We start from the raw sequence: 20,405 nt of genomic DNA, 5'->3' as shown, positions 1-20,405 counted from the left end.
TGTTATCAAAGAGTTTATTAGCAGTCAAAAATTATTTAAGTTGATTTTCATCTCTTTAACATTTTATACACCAGCTCTATTCTTCAAGAGTTACTAAAAGAGTGAGAGTTCTCCTTTTTTGTCTTTTCCCAGTCTAGCTGCTTTAGGAGTATGTGGGCTATGGAAAGGAATTAGGAACTAATGAAAATCTTCCCCTGACTCACTAGCTGCACTTTAATTAATCTTAGACTTTTCCATAGTTAAAAGTGTAGTTTGTTAAAGTCAGTTTCTCTGGAATTTAATACCTATAAAAATTGCAGTCCTCTCCTTCCAAGTTGTACCAAGATTTGTGGCACATAGAAATTAGGTGCTATTCAGGTTAGATCTGAGATTTTTTTGACGAAAATGGTGCAGTAAGATCCTTTTAAAAACACCACGTGTCTAGAAAAGAGCAATATTAAAGAGTTTGACAAGAGAATTTTCATTGTATGTAGTTGAAAACCTGAATGGTTTTATAAATGATATCCACAAAAGATGTGGGCATATGAGAAAAAAAGGTACAGATTACAATGTGGCAGGACCAAAGTAGGAATGTCATGGTAAATGATAACAAAATATCCTAAAGCATATAATTTATTTTTCTGAGTATGCCAATCTAACTGCTACAGATTTTATGCAGAAGACGCCATTGCTATAGAAACTTTTTACATTACCTTGAAATATGCCTTTCCAAGCTGACAGAATGAGATTGAATTTCTACTGTAGAAGTGGTAGGGAAGGTACATTCTTCCACAAATCCCTTGGAGTTTTCTTTTTCTTGGGTTGCTTTGTCACTTAGTGGCTATATTTTTCTTGATTTGCCTTTTTAAATGCTGCAATATTTCCTCAGTTCACAGTAAAAGGTTTATACTCTTCTGATAATTAGCTCTGTGCTTATTTGCTTCAGGGAATAAATCCATTTAGAAAACACAGACAAAACTTCTGCACTGTCTGCAAGATCTAAGGAAAAAGTGAAGAAGTGGAACCAGAGAATTGAGGTTAGCACAGCTACTGAAACTATAAACCAGAAATGGGTAATGTAATAGTTGCTGCACTGGGAAAAAATTTGAAGGAGCTCTGAGGGATTTTGATTGAAAACAAAAAATAAATTAATGGAAGAGAAAGAAGTGCCACAGAATTTCCTGTTCTACCTTATTTTTATTTATATTTGTTTTAAAAGATATTACTAATTCTGTTATATATATTGGAGTGTGGCTGACGTGTTCCCATATTTGTTTTTAGATCAATCATTTTGCCTTTTCCTGGAAAATTATGTCTGCTACCACAGGAAAGACTTCTTAGAAAGAGACCTCTGTACTTTCTTCAGCAGGGAGATTTTTTTCCTATGTTAAGGTCACAGGACTTGCTTTTAAAATGCAATTTGTCCCAGCCTGGGTGGGACAAATTCCTATTACTTAAAGGCATAGATTCTCACAGAGCAACCACTGCTGCAATCACTTTAGTCTCTCTTCGTTTTGCTCCCCATGTCAAAGGGAATTTTAAGTATGATTTGTCTCATGGTAGAGCAAACATCTCTAAGAGGAAAGGTGGCTGCTACTTTCCCTACTGCTTCCTGTAGACTTGTAAATCTATATAATACCTTTCAGTGAGCACTACTGGGTGCCATCAGGAATGTTGGATAAATATTTGAATTTGGAATATTTCAGTAAATTTTGCCATTTACTTAAATTTTTAGTATTGCTGCTGGCAATGCAAATACCAAGATCTCATGAATCTGTCTGCAAATTTTGTCTTGAGGTCTTGTACATCCCTACCATGCTATGTATATTTATATATTTTTAACTTCATTTTTCTTTCAACATACCTGGTGGTGGCCATTGGATAGAAAAGTATTTTATTACAGGTCTATCTGTCAGTTATAAGAGCTCTCAACTTTTAGGGAATATATTTCATAACTGCAGATTAAAAAATTAAATCAAATATCTGGTCCCTTGGCATTCTCTGAGATAAATAGTTGTATCCATTAGATGTTATAGAGACAGGACTTAAACATTTCTCTTAAAAATGTCTCATTTATCGAGGATCAAGACAGTGAAGCTTAAAATACTTAATTGAGTTTTGACTATATAAAGGACTTATTATTTTTTTCAGCCTCAGTGTTTTGGGTCCCCTGAGGCTGTCCAGTTAATCTAATATCCCAGAGGATCTGTTCTATATTTCTACAAGCCCAAAAACTACAATTGAATTGAAAACATTGCAATAGAATACAAATAGGCTGTATAGTAGATGCCACAAAGAAAGAAATACAGTTATATCCCAGAGAACATCCCACTGCATCAAAGTAGGAATGACACCTGATTGACATTAATCACTCTCTCATACATCTGAAAAAGCGTATGATGCACTTTGATGATTAATAGGGAATATTCATGCCAATCCTTGTCCTGCAGATTTATCGCTTTGAAGAAGTGACAGATTAAATATTTATTAAAACCTTCTAGGTTTTTATGTCAGAGTACAAGAATTAAAAATTAATATTGTCAGCCTTAAAATTATTACTAATCTTTTAATGATATTATCCTATATGAAAGAACCTTACTTTTCCTAACTAAATTTTGTTTACATCAGAGATATGTACTTCTTTTTCCTTTATTTTATCAAATTTTATTTTTTTTCTCTAACCAGAATTTCTGTAAATATATGTTTTCCTCCTTCTTCCACTCAGTGTTGTGCAGAGAATCAAAATTATTAGAGGTGAATTGCCAAATTGAAAAATTGACTAAACAAACAAAATCTCTGGGAGGTTCCAGATACTTTGCTCAGGTGAATTGGGTTTGCCTTGGGGCTTTTATTTTCCAAGGCTGCTATAGTGATAATTCTTTAGTACTTCATGCACAAATCTTCACATTTTGAAGAGTGGAGAGGACTTTCACACAGGTTGATTCCATAATTCCCACTTTGTGGAACTGATCATGTAAACACTGTGACTCAGTGAATAGAATGTTTCTGACCTTAGCAAGCGCCTGCCAAAGTGTCAGAGCAGAAAAGTTGTCCTGCCAGCCCAGCTTGTGTCCTGCCTGCCCACTGTGTCACTCAAACTGTGCTCTGATCCATGACATGTGAAAGGAAAGGTCCTCCACCATCCTTTTTCTCCCAAAGGCATCCTGGACAAGCTCTCCCTGGCAGTGTCTGGCCTGCTCTGCAGAGCTGAGGTGTGAGTTTTACCCAGTCCCAGCTTCACTGTGCCTGGCTGCAAGCACAGACCTTCCAGACACCCAGGGGGCTGTGCCCTGCCATCCTCCTCCTGTCATGGACGTCACCCCTGGTTCTAGAGTTATTAGGGGTGTGCACCTCCTACTCAGACACTTGTATTCCTTCTCTCAGTCCTTATCCAAACTGAGAAAGAAAACAATGAATGAAAAATAAAAAAGGGAAAAAAAAGAAAAAAAAGAGAAGGTGAGTTAAAGATGCATAAAAAGCACTGAAATTTAGAAAGTGACTTTTGCCTCCCATCTATTAGTATGGTATTCAAAGTATTCCCTATAGGAGGAAAAACATGACAGATTTGAGGTTTCCTCATGTCTGCAAAATACTTTTTCATTATCTTGATTCATAAACTGTTCTGTTACATCTATTACTCTGTATGGTCTGCATTTGTGCATAGAAGTAAGGGGGTTACTTTTTAATCCATGGAATCTATAATTGCACAGCATTTAGCCCCCTGGCCCTGTTTGGCACTATGGAGGGTTGTAATAGTTGTCCAGAATCTTAGAAATTTTGTAACTGTGATTATTTCTCAAGCTTGAAAGCTTTGCTTTTCCACAAAATTTCAGTTGTCTCAACTCTGAGATGTGGACATTGCAAAGAGATCTGTAAAATGTGATTAAAACAAAGGTGTAACAGGGTTTGAGACAAAACAGAACTAAGTTGCTTGAAATGCTAATGGTCTTATAAAGTGGCTTTGATGCTTACTATTACTTAGCCTTAGCAACAGAACTGAGAGGAAAAAAAATCTAATCCAAGCAATCAAAATTATATCCCTTAAGCTACCTAAAACCCAAAATGAAACAAAGGAGGATTATGACAGGAAATTAATCAGAAATATATGCACTTGAGTAGAAAGAAGGGCTGGGAGGGCTAGGAAATGAGGAGAGGATGAAGTAGAAGAAAGTACCTAATGAATCCTCTTTTACAGAGAGTTGTTTTATTTCTCTCTTTTAATCGGTAAGGATAACATATGAAATGAAGATTATTTTTTAAGAGCCTAAGCACATAAAAGTATATTTGATGGAAATACTACCATGGGAATGTAAAGGGATGTAAATGTCAGAAAAGTTTGCTTGACTATAAATGAAAGCTGGCTATAATGATATCTATTAGATTTAATAGTTGTGACAGGATGAATCAAAGTTATAAGAAAGTGAAATACACAGACTAATTTAAGGAAAAACAAAAAATTATTCTTGCCTTCCCATTATATATTTCCAAAATAAGTGGGTTTAAAGTGTAACTTTATCCTTTTTTAACGAGCAATTTAATTGTCATTCCTTGCAATGTGTACCTGCTTGCAACTAACTGCTCTGTCCAGGTGAATTACCAATCACTTTTTATCAAAGCATCTTTTAAATTGTTTTCTCTCAACTCAGCACTTTGAGCAATTAAAAAGGAAGAGTCTTACTATTTCAGAATTCTACCTCTAGAAATATTGCAAATGCTGGCACCCATGGCAGGGTGAGGTGCTGATGCCTTTTGATGCTCTGGAGGAATTTGCCGAGATTCGAGATTTCCGAACAAAACAGGTGCATTTTTAAAAAAGGAATTTTATCTGTGGTACACTTATTTATCTAGCTATTTCATTGGAATGCATGGGGGTTTTTTGCTGAAATGTGTAGTCTTTTATTACAGTGATGGTAATTTAGGAAATGAAAATTGGGGAAAAGATATTTCAGACAATGAAAATCATCTTAAAACTTTACACAAAGGAGGAAATTAAAGGGTTGGCTGGATGGGTATTGTCATTAACTCTTATTATGAAAACCTACTGAGACTAATACACACAGACTCTAATAAAGGCTTGAAAGCTGAAATATCACTGTTTCATCTTTGAATGCTGTTTTCCTTCTTTCTATAAGGCATTGTGAAAATTCAATTTTTGGTGTGATTTTTGTTAAGTTGTCCTTAAAAGTGGAGCCAAATTTTCATGCATGCTGATGTACATAGGTAGCATAGGTATATGTTGCCTGGATAAAATAATTTCTCCAACCTGTCATTTGATCAGCTTCATGTTTCCTCTTCAAGTGTTTTTTATTGAAGACAGAGACATGCTAAATAGATTTCCTGGTTCCTACCACAATATAACACTGAAAATTTTGGATTTTTAATGAATTCTTTTCATTGCTGAGCATCAAGAATTCTCACTTAAGTCACTGGAGCTTGAGTAAGCTCATCAGTATCAGATTCCTACAGTAAAGATCATCCTGTTGCAGACTTGTCCCTAACTTGTCCCTGCCTTTTGGAAACATTACTTTGTAGATTCTTGCCTGCTTTTCTGATGCTATTTCTTTATTTCTGCTACCTCAATTTGCTGAAAAATTCAGAATCCCATAGCGAGCATCTGGCAGCATCCTTCAGTTTAGTGTTGGAAGATAAATTTTGAGTTTAAAATCTCTTCCTGCATTGAAATAATTTGTTTGTCTCAGAGCTATTCGAGGAAGACTCAATAATTTTGGAATTATGTGTTTAATGCAGAGCTTCAACATTCAGATAATTAGCAGCAATTTTCTAAATGTAATGGCAATACTAACCACAAGAATTATTTAATAGGAGCAACACATTTTCAAAACATTAGCTGAGGGCAGAGTAATAAATAACTACTACTGTGCCCAGATTTTCCTACACTATTAAAAACAACATGAACAGATGTTTTGTTTGGTTTGTTTGCATATCAACCTTGCCCATAAAATGCCAAGTATGTGCCTTTCTCCAAAATAAGGTACCTGGGTTATTTGAGCCAGTGCTGTTTAAGGGAGGTGTTTGTATGGAATTGTTGACAGATTGGTGACTGACAGGTGTGCCAGAGGACACTGTGCTCACTCATAACTCCCATCTTCAGGGCCTTGGTCGCTGCTCTCATTTTTCTTTGTGTCACTGTGAAGGAAAGGTAGAAGAGAGACAAGAAGAAACAGGAAAAAAAGAAAATAGGGAAGAGGATCAGAAGGAAAATGTTAAGTCTTGGATGAACAAATATAGACTTCAGTGCATTTTTTTGACTCAGTTAAATAAGTTTGATAATTTGATATTGCTGACCACTTAGCTCATGTAGAGCTTTTGTTTGCTTGAATGAAATATAAGATCAAACTCTATATGGTTAATTTACTGTTTTCAAGTAGAACAGTTTTAAAAATTTTTAAGAGAAAATCAGTGAGAAACTAAAAAAAATAGAATCTTTCATACTGTTAGTATCACATCAGATGAAGGAGACACAATAATATTTTCCTTTTTTTTAAGAGATTTTGCTATACAGCATCAGTTTTCAGTTTTATTGTATTTTAATGCACTTTTTTTTCAAGCTACTTATGAGAGAATAAATCTTAGGAAGTGGAATCTTTAAATTAGGCAAGCATTCTTTGTGCAGAGGTAGCATCAGCTTAAATCTATAAGGAAGGTTCTTAGAACCTTCTCCAAGGTTCTAAGAACCTAAGGGGACTCCCTCTCAAGCAATGAAACTGAAATAAGTATAAAGATGATTTTACAAGTGTCAGCAAAGATATTAATTGTTCTGTGACTTGGGGAAATACAAATTCATGGACAAGGTCTTTAAATTATGGACAAATAAGGAGAAGTGTGACTTTTCTTCCTACTACCTCCTGTTCCTTTGATGTGTGTGTAGCACTCAGGATTGCTCTCCACTCCTTGCTGAGAAAAGGAAGAAGCAGGGAAGAAATGCAGCTCATCATGGAGTATTTAATTTTTAAACTATTTGGTCAGCCATGAAAAGACTTTAATAATGTTATCACACCAAGGAAAATAAAACTGCATTAAAACCGGGTTTATTAATTAACTTCATTTGCACACCATGAAAATACATTTCATCCTAAACAAAGGATAAATGCCTGAAATACTCTTGTAAAACAGAGGGATAACAGTGTGTCCAAAACCAGAGAAAAGAGCAGTGACAGTTAAAGTCACATTATGCTCATTCTATACCATTTTTCTGTGCTTTGGATAACATATATCATGTTTAAAAGATTCTGGATAATCAAAGCTTTTCAGTAAGACACTGTTTTCAAAGTAAACTGAAAGCAGATATGTTTTTCCTAATTTTTTATAGAAGTAGGTAAAAAGTGTTTCACTTCTCTTAAAAGTCTGAAAGGTGATGTAGAAAGGGGAGTCTTTTGATACAGTTAATCTGGAAAGTATTTTTAAGGTATTAATAACAAACATTTTTTTTTATGAATCATTTGAAAATATTGTGTCTCTGATTAAAAAGCCCTCAAGTATATTTGGTTTGAAGAATCCAGGAATATTTAAGAAATGTTTTCATTGCCTCCATCCATTTGGTAAGCTCCACTTCATTTCCTGTTGCTCTGCTGAAATAAATATCTGATGGGAATGAACCAGGAAAATATTTTGAACCCAGCTTGGAATATGAATAGAAGGAGAGGTGCAGATCAAGAACAAAATCTGTGTTTCATTTCTGTTCCATTGCAGATGCAACTAGGAAGGTTCCCTCATAGAAAAATCTTTATAATTGCATCTGGAATATTTACTGTATTGCTAAGAAAGAAAGTGTATTCACAGGAAGTTTCTTTGCAACATCTTGTAATGGAAAATCACATACTCCTTGTGCATGCTTTGGAGGCAGTTCCTAATATTGTTCTGAATCTGTTAGAAATGTAGCCTTGAGACTAATGGTGGTCTCTGACGGATAGAAAAAATATTAAACTCGGCTACAAAATAAAAGGAATTCTAAGACAAAAATAAATCCTTCCTCTCCTTTATTCTTACTATCCCCAGGTGAATAAAGGAGGATATTGAGCCAAGTAAGTTGTACCTTCCCCCTTGAAGTGCTCAAAAGAGAGGCTATAAACACTTTAGATTGTCCTTCAAATGAAGACAAGCATGAGAAAGATTCTGAAATGCAATGGAATGAAATCATTAAAAAATAATTCCCCTCAGACCATCAGAAAGCAGATAAAATTCCTCTGAATATGAATATTAATTTTCCAATAGGGCTGGGCATACAGACCTGCAGATCTAATCAGGTTTTGGCCTTCTTAGAAGTAATTCTGCCATTTTCAGTGTTTATTACTCAGCATAATGTGCCGTAATGGAAGTCTAGGACCCACTGCTGCAAATCAATGCCCTTTACTGTCAAGTTTTCCTTAATGATGGCTCCTCACCTGAGCCTGACCTTTCACTATGTTCAACCCACAGAGGGCACTGATGTGCAATTAATAATAACTTTCCAGAGCCTTAAATGAAAACACCATCTGTTTTTAGCAGTCTTAGTGTGTATTTTTGGGAAGTGACAATTTTTTTACTTGATCTGGAAATAACATTGAACTCTTAGAATTTCCCAGGTTGAGTTTAGGGAATTAAAAAGTGCAGAATTACAAAATAGGTTGTAAAGATTATGTTCTGGGGAAATTTCTGGAGCTTTTTTGTAGTAGTATTGCCTGGCAATAGTCTGCACTAATAAATAGTAAACCATATACTGGGAAGCAGTAAGTCTAAAGCAGAAATACTCAAGCAAATCTAGGATGTGTTCCATTGCATCCTGTGGTCCAGTCATCCTGTAAAATTTATAGTATGACCAACAAATAATTCTCTTTAACCACTTCTGTCTGCATGAAGCCTGCATGCAGCTAAACTCTTGAGGAGTAGCAGGAAAATGCAATTCCTGCCCTGACCTACAGCCAGCAGAGCCAGCCACAGATCTGAGCCACTTTTTGTCAGCCAGTTGGAGCACAGAGAGCAGCTGGGCCTTTTGTCACCAACCAGCCCAGGCTGTAGAGAAATCTACACTCAATATGAGTAGGCCTCAGCAAAAGAATAACCTCTTAAAAGCAGAAAAAAGGTGACATTGTGACCTCCAGCCTCCTCTACACTAAGTATATTTCTACTTGTCATATAACTCTTTCACATATTTCTCTTTTACATTAATATATGTGTACAAGAGTGAAAGAGATTGAAGGATTTCTGGATGCAATGGGCAGGTCAAAGCACAGGATAATTTTTCTATCCAACTCAGGCCATATTTGTGTTTGTTTTAGAAGCAAACGCATTCCAAAGATATGAAAGAAAATGCCAAAGCACAGGACAGATTAAAAGGTTGCAGAATGCAGAAAACAAAATAATAATTCATGAAATGGAATCTGCAAAGCTGCAAAGTGATGATCCTGTCATGCCAAGCATGTACCCAGAAATGTATATCTCACAGCCCTGAGCCAAGCCAGCTTCACTCCCTGGGCGTGGGGAGAGGAGGAAAGCCAAGTTTTCTGCTTCTCTCTTCCTTTCCCACCTCCCCTCAGATGTTTGATGCAGAAAATGTGCGGGGCTTTTGACTTTGAAGGGACTTTGCATTAGAACAGCCTTCATACAGTTATTGAGGGGGTGAGGATGCTTTTCATTTTGGTATGTAGAGCTGTAGCTAAGCAAGTGAAAAACCAGCCTGTCATGCTTTATGAAGTTCTACTGTGATGTAGGAACTCCTTTTGTCTGTGAAACCTAGACAAGAAGAGAGATGTCTCTTCTGCATTTTATTTGTGTACTCCTATTCAGTAGCTTGTGAAGTGCAAGGAGGCTGCCATAAAGTTTCCATCTAGAAAAATTCTTAACAAAAAATATTTCAGTGCCTCTCTGTATAAAAAATGCCCCAGTGCCTATAATAGTGTAAAGATTCGGTATATTATGGCTATGATACCATATACAAATTGATTGCTACAACATTTTTATGCAGTTATTTCTAAAGAAATATGTGATCCCCATCACTTGTTCCTTGTAGCATCCTTTACTAAAAATCAATGTGGTAAACACAATGTTAGTCTGAACAGAATGTCATATAATTAAATATAATGTGAAATCAATAAAAATCTAGCTAGTAGCAGATATGAGGCTCATACTCTGGATAACTGTGTAACATTTCACGCCTCCAGATTTATATAAATACTTATGTCTGTGTGTCTTAAAAAGATTCTGCTATCTCCATACATTCAATCTTAGATACATCTAATTTTGTAATAGATTTGGGGTTTAATAGTCAGAGAGAAAAAAGTTTTGAATTTTTCTATCGTGCTCAAATGCATGAATGTAAGGCAAGTCCCTTATCATTCAGCATTATTTTAATCTACTTCATTTTAAGTTTCCTAAATTCACCACTAATACTGAGCTAATTTTTTCAAATTACTCAGTGATTTATTATGAAAAATATTAATGAAAATTATTTGTATTCCAAACAGTTGTAAAGTGCAGACAGAAGAGAGTCCATATACAACAAATGGATAAAATGTTTAAAACTGCATCTTTTCTAAGGTTTGGGGCTGTATTCTATGTTGGAGAATACAGCAGGCCAAATGTAACTCATTATATCCATCCATTTTATTCATGTCATGAATAAGTGAAAGGTGTTAGCAGACTGAACAAACTACCCCAATAATAAGAAATACTCTCCTGGAGGCTGTTCAAAAATATCAGAATCAATGGAATAGATAGAGCTGAGCTATTGAAATAAGTTATTTATGAACAGAAATAATAGGAATAAGTTTAAAATAGACAAGAAGTTAGATTTGAAAATCATCATGGGTCCCCCTCAACCTGAGATGATCTGTGGTGCTTTGCCTGTTAAAAGAATGGACTGCTGATGTGATGGCACATAGAGTTAGGAGTCTCACTGGGAGGAATTCATTAAGAACATCATTAACAATTGCCATCAACTCTGGAATTAGTGGTGCAAAGCACTCCTAAGGTCTTGTTATATTATTTTCACTTTAATGGACTGTGTCATTGGCTTTAAACAAATGAGACATAACTGATGAAGCAATGCCTAAACTTGCATCTGTAGGTGCTTGTGTGCTCAGATATCATGATTTAGAAAGGGCTGCTATCACCACGGGTCAAACATCATTAGTTATGTGCAGAAATAGAGGTATTCAGCTGGATATCTATGGCTTTACATGAAATTGTGGAAATTCATCCCTCTTTCTTTCTTTCCTGTTTAGCGTTTTAAAGTAAAGTTGCCATTGTTTTCAAAAGTTCCTCTACTGTTCATTATGATTTTCAAGAACAGCCTTGCCAAGTAGCACTTCAAGTGTCTATGCTTTTTTAGGTCTAAGAATCTCCTTCTAAAAGATATCAACAATTCTGTGAGTTCCCTGATTCACAAACGAATGTAATATTTGTGTGCATGCTTGTCTGCACTTTCTTATTCAGAATACAATATCTACAGCACCAAGATTCATTTTCTAATCATAAATATGCATAAGACATTAACATAAATCTGATCTAACAGGTTCACCATGGATAAAGAAATGTAATTAATTTTCTTCCCTGTCTATTTTACTGCTGTCTCTATTTTCCTTAGATTTTGCTTGTTCATGTACAACAGTCTTAGAACCTTTGTTATGCATTATATTTAGCTGCTTGATGCATCTCACGGTGTTTTTCTTAACCCCAGCTGGAGTCCTAATGGCTTTTGCTAAGAAAAGCGTAGAAAAAAAATTCTTATTTACAGTTTGGATGGTTATTCAGACAATCACAAAGAAGAATAGATTTAGACATATACAAAACTTATGCAAATATTTCCTTTTGATGTCATCGTATATATGCATCAATCCTTTATGGCAAGAAAAATTGGTGCATCTGCACTAATGCTACTATTATAAAATTAAACATGTTTGCTGCTGACTTGCCAGATAGGTAGTATGATAAGAGGTCCAAAGAAAAGCTTTAAAATACATTCATGTACTGGTGAATCAGAGTATTCTTATTTATCTTCAAATAAGCTATTCTAAATCTATGGTCATCACATATTTGTTTGTTTTTCCTCCCCTTTGTCACCATTGTCACAACTTTTGAAAGACAGATGGATACAACTTAAAATGGTACAGTAGCCTTGCATCCAGTAATATATTCTAAAAACAAAAACCAGTTCTGTATAAAGTTAAATACAACTGCAACAAAACAGATTGTTTTGCAGTTCAATCACACACAAAGTAATTTCTGTACTGAGATTTTACTTGCTACTGATGGTTGTTATTTGCACAGTACTCATCTAATTTCACTACCTTTCCTATTATCCTAGAAAAGAATCTGTTTGCTGATTCCCAACACAACTGCATGGGTGTCTTCAAGTCTTCTTCTTTTGTTTGGTTTGAGTTTTTTCCCCAAAACTTGCATTTGATAATCCATATGTACGTGTATCTTACTATATATAATTTATTCAAATTTCAGACTGATGATGGTATTGTGAAAATATGGAGTGAATCAGGAACTCATGGTGATGAGTGGAAGAAAATCAAGTTACACTTGGGGAAGCTGAGGAATTTTGAAATTATCTTTGAAGGCGTTCGTACCGGAGACCTGGGAGGAGGAGCAGCAATAGATGACATAGAGTTCCACAACTGCACCACAAGTAAGTTCAAGAGGAAAATTCCTAGAGGGATGCTACATGAGATGTAGGAACTTCTTGTTAATCTTTAAATACATCATAATTTTACTGTTATCATCATAATTTTACTGCTCATATAATCAGTTATGAGTAAATTGTTTCTGCTCTTCTAACTTTAATAGTCTTCTCTGCACATACATTCGTGCAGTGTTCTCACACTGAATTATGGCAGATAAATCCAAGAAATTACTAAGATTTTGTTTCCTTTATTTATTTTGTTTTGAGTAATTTTCACTTTCCTTCTTTAATCTCTTGGTAAGTTATTGAGTCTGTGATGTTATATATAACAATTTTGTATAAATTGTGTCAGATTATATTATATGAAACCTGTGGCCTCAGTGTTTTATTATAAAGTCTCTTGCCATAAGAATAAGTGAAGACTACAAATGAACCTTTATCCATATTATTTTTCCCAGTTCAGTTTTGTGTTAAGGTCAACAAAATAAAACCTTTGATTCCTTCACTAAACATTCTATTTAATTTGTATCTCTGTGGACATAGGCTAAAATAAGAACAGTTTGCCCTTATTAAAAACAACAAAAGCAACAGCAACAACTGCAACAACAACAACCACCAAAAAAAAAACCCACCCACCAAAAAATCCCCAACAGACCCCCAAACAAACAGTAACAAAAGAAACCCCTAAAACCAAGATAAATACTGAGTATATAGATCATGGGTTCTGTTAGGAAAGTATGTGGTTTTTATCTTGTAGGAAACAGTGTGACACAACATAAGTGATTTTGTTAAACGAGGTGCTGATGCCACATATCAACACTGTATGAGTTTTGTGGTAGTTGTTTGAGCAAGCCTTAATCTCCTGCCATAGACTGGATACCCATCATCAACTGAAGTATGAAAAATGAACTTCTTGTTCTAGTTTCATCTAAAAAATGAATGGTTTGCATCCAGAAATTGTTGTATAATTCAAAGAATGGAAATGTGATACAGTCTGGAACATTCTTCAGGAATGCACTTTAATAAAACTCTAAGGCAGATGTACTCTTAAAAGCTCTACAAAGCACACTAGCATTACTGAGCCCCTTGTCTTTTTTCCAAGTGTTTAATTGTCCTCATTGCTGTGCATGTGATTGTTCTCCAAAAAACAAAGGTAGATAGGTAAGCATGCCCTGGTAGGAGATGGTAAGTCAATATCTATCATCTTGAATGACAAAGTGAATGTTGGTCTCTGTTGCAATTTGTTGTCAGTTGTGTTCACATGTATTAATTCATACCAGTGGGGTCTAGTTAAACCACATTTCTGGAATTCTGTTCTGTTTTGGAGCTACAACAAATTAGACACTTCATTTCACAGTCAGATTCATGAAGATATTCAGCAAATGAAAATAGTAAAGTTTGTTTTCTTAAGGAAGAGGTAATATCTCTGTTAGATTCATAAAGATGGCATCAAAAATCTCTCAATATAGTGTAAAAATATTTTTTCTTACACTTATGTCCACATGTTATATAACAACCTGAAAAATGACATCGTATAAGCATAACTGGAAATATTCCAGAGTTGTCATTGCAAGGAAGGAAGTTGTTTCAATAAGGATTTGGAAAGCTGTCAGGTGAAGGATCCTTAATCTCTTAAAATGTTAAGATTGCTGAAATTTACATTTGTTTTAGTCTATGACCCCACAAATCTGAATTTTAACAGTGTTTTATAACAAGTCTTGCATTAAAATACCTTTGCAGTGAAACAGTTCAGGAAGTAACTTGGTTTATTACTTTATAGCAACTATTTGTTTTACAGCACTGCTTCAGGAAGAAGCTCTGTTGGGAAAGCAGTTGCACCAAGTGCTCCAACTGCTTTCCCCTACAGCTTCAGCACAGTCATATTCCTGTGTATTTTGCAGAAAATTATGGTTTATGAAGACAGATGGTTCAGAGGAGGCTTTTCTCATAGAAGTTTGATATGTACAATTTAAGCATAGTTTGCAATAAAAAATTTTTAAAGATTGATTTAGGAAAGTTGGAGACCCAAGATGCTGATCCTTTATAGAGTTATAACTTGCATGGTCATAGCTTTTGCACTCTAATAGGGTACAGTCTTTATACACTCAGGAATCATTTCCTTACAGCATCTCTGGTAGCGTAGGCTAGGTACAGCAGGGTTATCACTAAAGCTTAGGATTATGTATCCTGTGGGAATGTGTTTAGGCTTATGGCTTTGCTTCCCAGCAGGATCAGAGGGTTATCATTTGCTCTCTTTTCAGCTGTATCTGCGTGCATCTATGAACATGCATGCCTCTAAAATAAGCAAAACAAACCAAACCTAAAAGAATCAACCCCACCACACCTCACTCCACCTCTACGCCTGATTTTCTTAGCTATATGAGGACACTTAGTCTCAAACCAACATTAAAAGGGAATCATTTAGTGCCTTTCACAACAGCTCTGCACTCTGCATATGATGTTTTGCCTTCTACTCCACAAGTTGATACCTGCTTGCTTAATTTTCCCAAGGCTTTTGGAATGCTGACCTGCCTGTTGGCATGATGACCTGAAGGTGCCTGGTCTGACCTTTCTCATTCTTGTGGTTATTGATTCTTTACCTGTGTAGAACAAACAAGCAAAATACGTTTTGCCAGTTTCTCAAAAATAACATTTCCCACCTGACCCAAGCCTGGGGCATTCAGGATAGAGAAAGCATGTCATGTACAGATTGTACTTTTTGCAGTGCAGAGTTCACAGTTTTATTGTGTCTGTTGTAAAAAAGCTAAAAGTCAGCAAACACAATCTTACTGTGGCCAAACTCAAAAAGAAGAGCAGCATACAAAGCAAATAGGGAACAAGGGTTTCTGATCAACAAAATAACTTGATGTACAGCACTTACCCATGCTCTGTGTTTGGAGCTGTAGAATTGCTGGGCTAGACATATGACGGGGTCCTTTAGGGCAGCTGAAGCCACATTTTTATTTTCCACTTGGTCTTATTTTGTTAAACTAAAATCTTACATATTATGGGTATTCTGGATGTGTTAATTACATAAACAGTGGAATATACCATGCATAGAAAAAACTAGAAGATTGAAAATAATTAAAACTTGAAAATAGGTTTAAAATAGAATAGAGTTGAAATGAGAATGCCTTAAATTGCATGGGGAAAAAATTCTAATATTTAGCTGCTTCTCAGCAGACAGCATTTAGTGGTGAAAACCAGAGTAAAGGCAATTCTGGAGCTTTCTAATATTTTGGGATAGCTTCCTCCTCACAGACTGTCCTTTTGGAAGCTGCTGAGTGGTATTCCTGGAACATGGTTTACAGTCAGCGCAACAAAATAATTGCTTCTTTGCCAAAATTATGTACTCAAGTTGAGACAGTGAAAAAGAAAGAGAGAGGCAGTCCATGTGATATTTTACATGTGAATATTAGATCTGTTTTCTGCAGTATGGTAGTATTCGGTTATACCATTGTTTAATATATCTAAATACTTATTTTATTTTACATGTATTTTCATTCAGCTTGCTTCCATACAGTATGTTATAAGCTGTATACATCATAAGGGTGTCTGCACTGAGGTGCATTCTTTGCTCTTCACTTACATAGCTGTGATTTACATAGCTCATTTTAAATGAGGATTTTCAACTGATTACAGAGAATCTTTTCACTATTTCCTTTTAAAAATTAATTTGTCAACAGCTTCTTCATCAGTAGAATACTACAAATTACTTTATTATGATCTGAGCTTCAGAAGCCCTTTCCTTCAAGGCTCATTTTCATCATGTCTCACTAATACCTATGGAAGTGAAGGACAAGAAGCTGTGGGTTTATTGGAAATATGAGCTCTAGGATATATTGTCAAGAATAGAATGAAAAAAAAGATATAAAAGAGTTGGTTTTGAGAGGGCAAGAATGTTGTGGTAACAAAAATAGGTTAAATTCCTAATCTGATACATTTTACCTTACAGATTAAATTTAAAAATATCAAAAATAGTGAAATTACATCACAGATAGAAAAAAGTTATTCTTAAATTAGCTGATGTACTGTTTTGCTTTGGTTTTTTTCACTTACTTGTACAATATTTCTTTATACAACTTTATTGAGACTATGTGAACTGAATGGACTTTACTGTCATCATTTCTTGTGCTTTTTAATAATTGACTTTGACCATGCATGAGGTTATTTGCAGGCTGAAAAAAAAGTGTCTCCATTTTTGCATCAATAAAAGATAAAATATTTATGACGGTCATGCAGAATAATCCCTAATGATAAATTTATTTTTTACACTTATGACGTTTAACTTCATGATAATGCAGTCTGCTATCATTAAGGAGCACTTCAAGCACTATTGATTTGCTTTGCCAGCTGATGGCTCACTGTCAAATAACAGTGAATCAAGAGCACAATTTCTCAGTCATGCTGTTACCAGAAGTCTGATTTTTGTGCATTTGTAATGTAAAGAAAAGGAATTTTGCAGTCTCAGAAACACAACAGCATATATAAGCATGGCCATGCACATGACTCAGCCACATCATACATACTGATTTTGGTGTTCCAGGGCACCACCTGAAAAACTAACAAGGGAAGACAAATAAAAATAAGAAAATCATAATCTGAATTAAAATTTGAATGAAATTTCTAGAACATTTTGCTATTCAGTTGATTTATATAATTTTTCATAGTCTGGGAATTCAATGCCATAGAAATCCAGGAATAAGACAGAACCATTACAGCTCCAGTGATCTTTGTCAGTTGACTGTTTGGAATCAGACTCCACAACCTTTTGTTCTAATGTTACAATTATATTCCCTTTTTAAAAGACAGAAAATAAAAATTCTGCTATCTATTAATAGGAAATTGCTTCACCAAATTGAGCTGAACAGAAATTTTCATTAAAATATAATAAAGCTTGTTTACCTAGTGGCAAACTATTTCTTTCCTTTTCTCCTCATATATTTGTATTCCTCCTCACATATTTGTATTCCTTCTCACCTACTGTTTATGGCAAAGACCATAGGTGAAGGCTCTGAAATCCTTTGAACAACTTTACTTCCATGCTCTTATAAACAAGAAGCTTTGAAAGTCTCAGTAGAAAAATACTTTCTTATTAGAATTCCATCCTAGCTTTGCAGATCAGAGAGACAATAACTAAAACATCCTAGTGTTTGTGTATGTAGGCCAGCTTGTTTTTGTTTTTAAAACAAGCCAGTGTTTCCTTTGAATCCTCAGCTATGTATCATGCAAAGCTTTATGTTTAGTGGAGAATTTAGTTCCTTCTTCTCAAATACTTGAGAGAAGTTCAAATTCTGATAATAGAAGTATTCAGTACAAATCTGGCCCTGAAGTGAGAGGGAAAGGAATTCAGACAGAGAAAGCTGCCAGACCTAAATTAGTCACTAAGGATATTCACTGATGTTCAGAGAGAATGTATGCCCAGTTTTTTAAATTTTCTTTTTTTCCCCCTTCAAATATTTAATGATTCATGATGACTTTCTTCTGTTTTTATAAATAGGTCAGTGTCAGGGTATTCTGACATGGGGCACTGGAATCACACGACCTGGCTAAAACTTCTCTGTAAATGTGCTGAAATCAATTATAAAGTTTTTTGTAAGCCTTATATTTGGATTTTGCCTTTAGAAGGAAATTATTCTCTGATTTCATTGTGAGCTATCAATTTAAAATTTTCTGCAAGATACTGAATCTTCTTCATTAGAGAGAAAGCAAGCTCATTTTGAGAGGTCTAGAAATTTTGGTATCATTAACTTAAGCACTTGGCTTAGTGCAACATACATTAACATGAGAGTACTTTATCACTTGAGGGAAAATTTACTGAACTCAGACCTCATTACACTCAGCAGAGGGTACAGGTATGCACAATTTGGTTCTAGAGCAGGAAAAATCTCCCTTTTGGCAAGGTGAAGATCAGCCACAGATGCCTTTCAGAGGATTCCCTTCTGCATGCCCTTGTAGGAAGGACTCAGTGAGGAAGGCAGCGTGCTAAAGAGAGATGTGGAGGAAATTCCCCCAGCCCAGCTTGCCAGGGCTGCCAGTTACACTGGGGGAAGACAGGAATTCCTGCATGAATTCCTGCACAAGTCCTGTTATGCAAAAATGCTTAAACTGCATTGAATATTAAGACTTTCTAGAAATGTTTGAAAAATATAAATTAATTTTTACAAAATTATTTTTTACAGTCTGGATTTGGGGAAAGATTTACATTTGACAACCTTCTTTGAAAAAAAAAAAATAAAATGGAATAAAGGAAAATATGGCACCAGCTTGAAAACCACAGAATTGTCTTGGTTTTACTGCACTGTTCAGAAGTCATCGGCATATTTGTAAACTAGGATTTCTGTTTGTGCTTATGTAAAAAAAAACATGAGCTTAACCAAAAGGTTTGTTCACCACCTTTTTGCAACTCTCAGAGATTTATAAGTAATGCCACAGATTTTGAATATGAGAAACAAGAAATAACTTTTACCTCATTTTTCATGAAGAGACCTCAGTGGCATTTTAGTTTTTTTGCTTATCTCATGGGAAACTTTTGAAGAAGAGTTGCTGACTCCAAAGATAATTTGGTTTGCTAGCACATGGCTGTAAACTAGGACTTTCAGCCTAAAATTAAAATCCCATCATTTTGACATTTACTTCACATATTGCTTACTCTTCATATCTGGAGGCAGATTTTTTTGACTCCACCTATTTCAAACAGGTCAAAAGAGAAGGATTTTTTTGGCTACTAAAACATCTAGGGTTGAGGTGAATGGGCTTTCTATCTTTTTTTTTTTTAATATACAATCTTTTTCTGTAAAGGTGGTACTAGGAGAATGACCCTGGTCCCAGACTGAGTTCATTTTGATGTAAAATGTCTCTAGAATGTAGGCACCCTTCCAGTAAAGCCAAACTGCATATAACCCATCATACACCTCCATGCAAGGTGGCACCCAAGATGAATTTCACATCTCAGGGCAATGCTGCAGAGACAGAGAGAGCACTCAGCTGAGGAAGAGTCTCCTATTTGCAGATAATTGCAGCTTGCACTATGAGCTCTACTCCAGTGGTCTGTCACAACAGCCCTGTGGACAACATTAGGACAAGTCCATGATAAAAAAATAAAATATTCATATCAAATGCTTTTAGGATATCTGTGATAACTGGAGAGTGCTGTGATTGAGTTGTTTTGATTGATTCTATATTGCAGTGGAAAAAATATTTTGACAATCACTTTCAGTGTAGATATTATTGAAGAGCTCTAAAAATAATTTATTCATCTGAACTTTCTGAGGTGCAATGTAACTCTACACTGGAATTAGGATAGGGGACAGACATCGAGTGGGGAAAGGACCAAGAAGTAGAGATCTCATGTCAGATTGTTTCAGGAGATACTTTTATCTGGTTGAGCATGTTAATAATTTCTGGGAAACAGGGTTTTCTGCTAAAGTATCTCATGATTTTTTGCCTTATTTCCACTTCTCCCTTTCTTTTACCACTTGCAGATTCCAAAGAGATAAAGCCTAGAACAGCCAGACCCTCATTGCTCAGTCCTCAGTGCTTCTCCCTCGTGTGTCCTTTGATACTAAGCAAAGTATGGTAGATCCCTATATAAGAGTACCATGAGTCTGAGATCCTTATCCTGCTCATACACTGTATGCCAAAGCTGGTCTTTCAGTCTTTATCCAATATAAAAGCTTCTGTCCTTGTCTCCTGTGGATTTATATACTCCACGATATCAGCACTAGAAGTTAAAGAGAATTTTCTTATCTTTTGTGTTGCTTGAGCCAGAGGCAGTTCTGAATTTCCAGTACTGTGAATA

At 35.3% G+C, this 20,405-nt stretch overlaps 1 protein-coding gene across 1 annotated transcript in view; it reads left to right on the top strand.

Annotated features, from left to right (window-relative positions):
- The window catches only part of MALRD1 (MAM and LDL receptor class A domain containing 1), a 230,646-nt gene that overhangs the window by 124,365 nt on the left and 85,876 nt on the right, over window positions 1-20,405 (top strand). The window contains exon 28 of the mRNA XM_058018380.1: window positions 12,430-12,610. Within this exon, the coding sequence (XP_057874363.1) occupies window positions 12,430-12,610 (181 nt within the window). The remainder of the gene's footprint in view (window positions 1-12,429; window positions 12,611-20,405) is intronic.

This window comes from Melospiza georgiana, chromosome 1 (assembly GCF_028018845.1).
Source record: "Melospiza georgiana isolate bMelGeo1 chromosome 1, bMelGeo1.pri, whole genome shotgun sequence".
NCBI lineage: Eukaryota > Metazoa > Chordata > Aves > Passeriformes > Passerellidae > Melospiza > Melospiza georgiana.
This window is presented reverse-complemented; position numbering and strand designations above follow the sequence as displayed.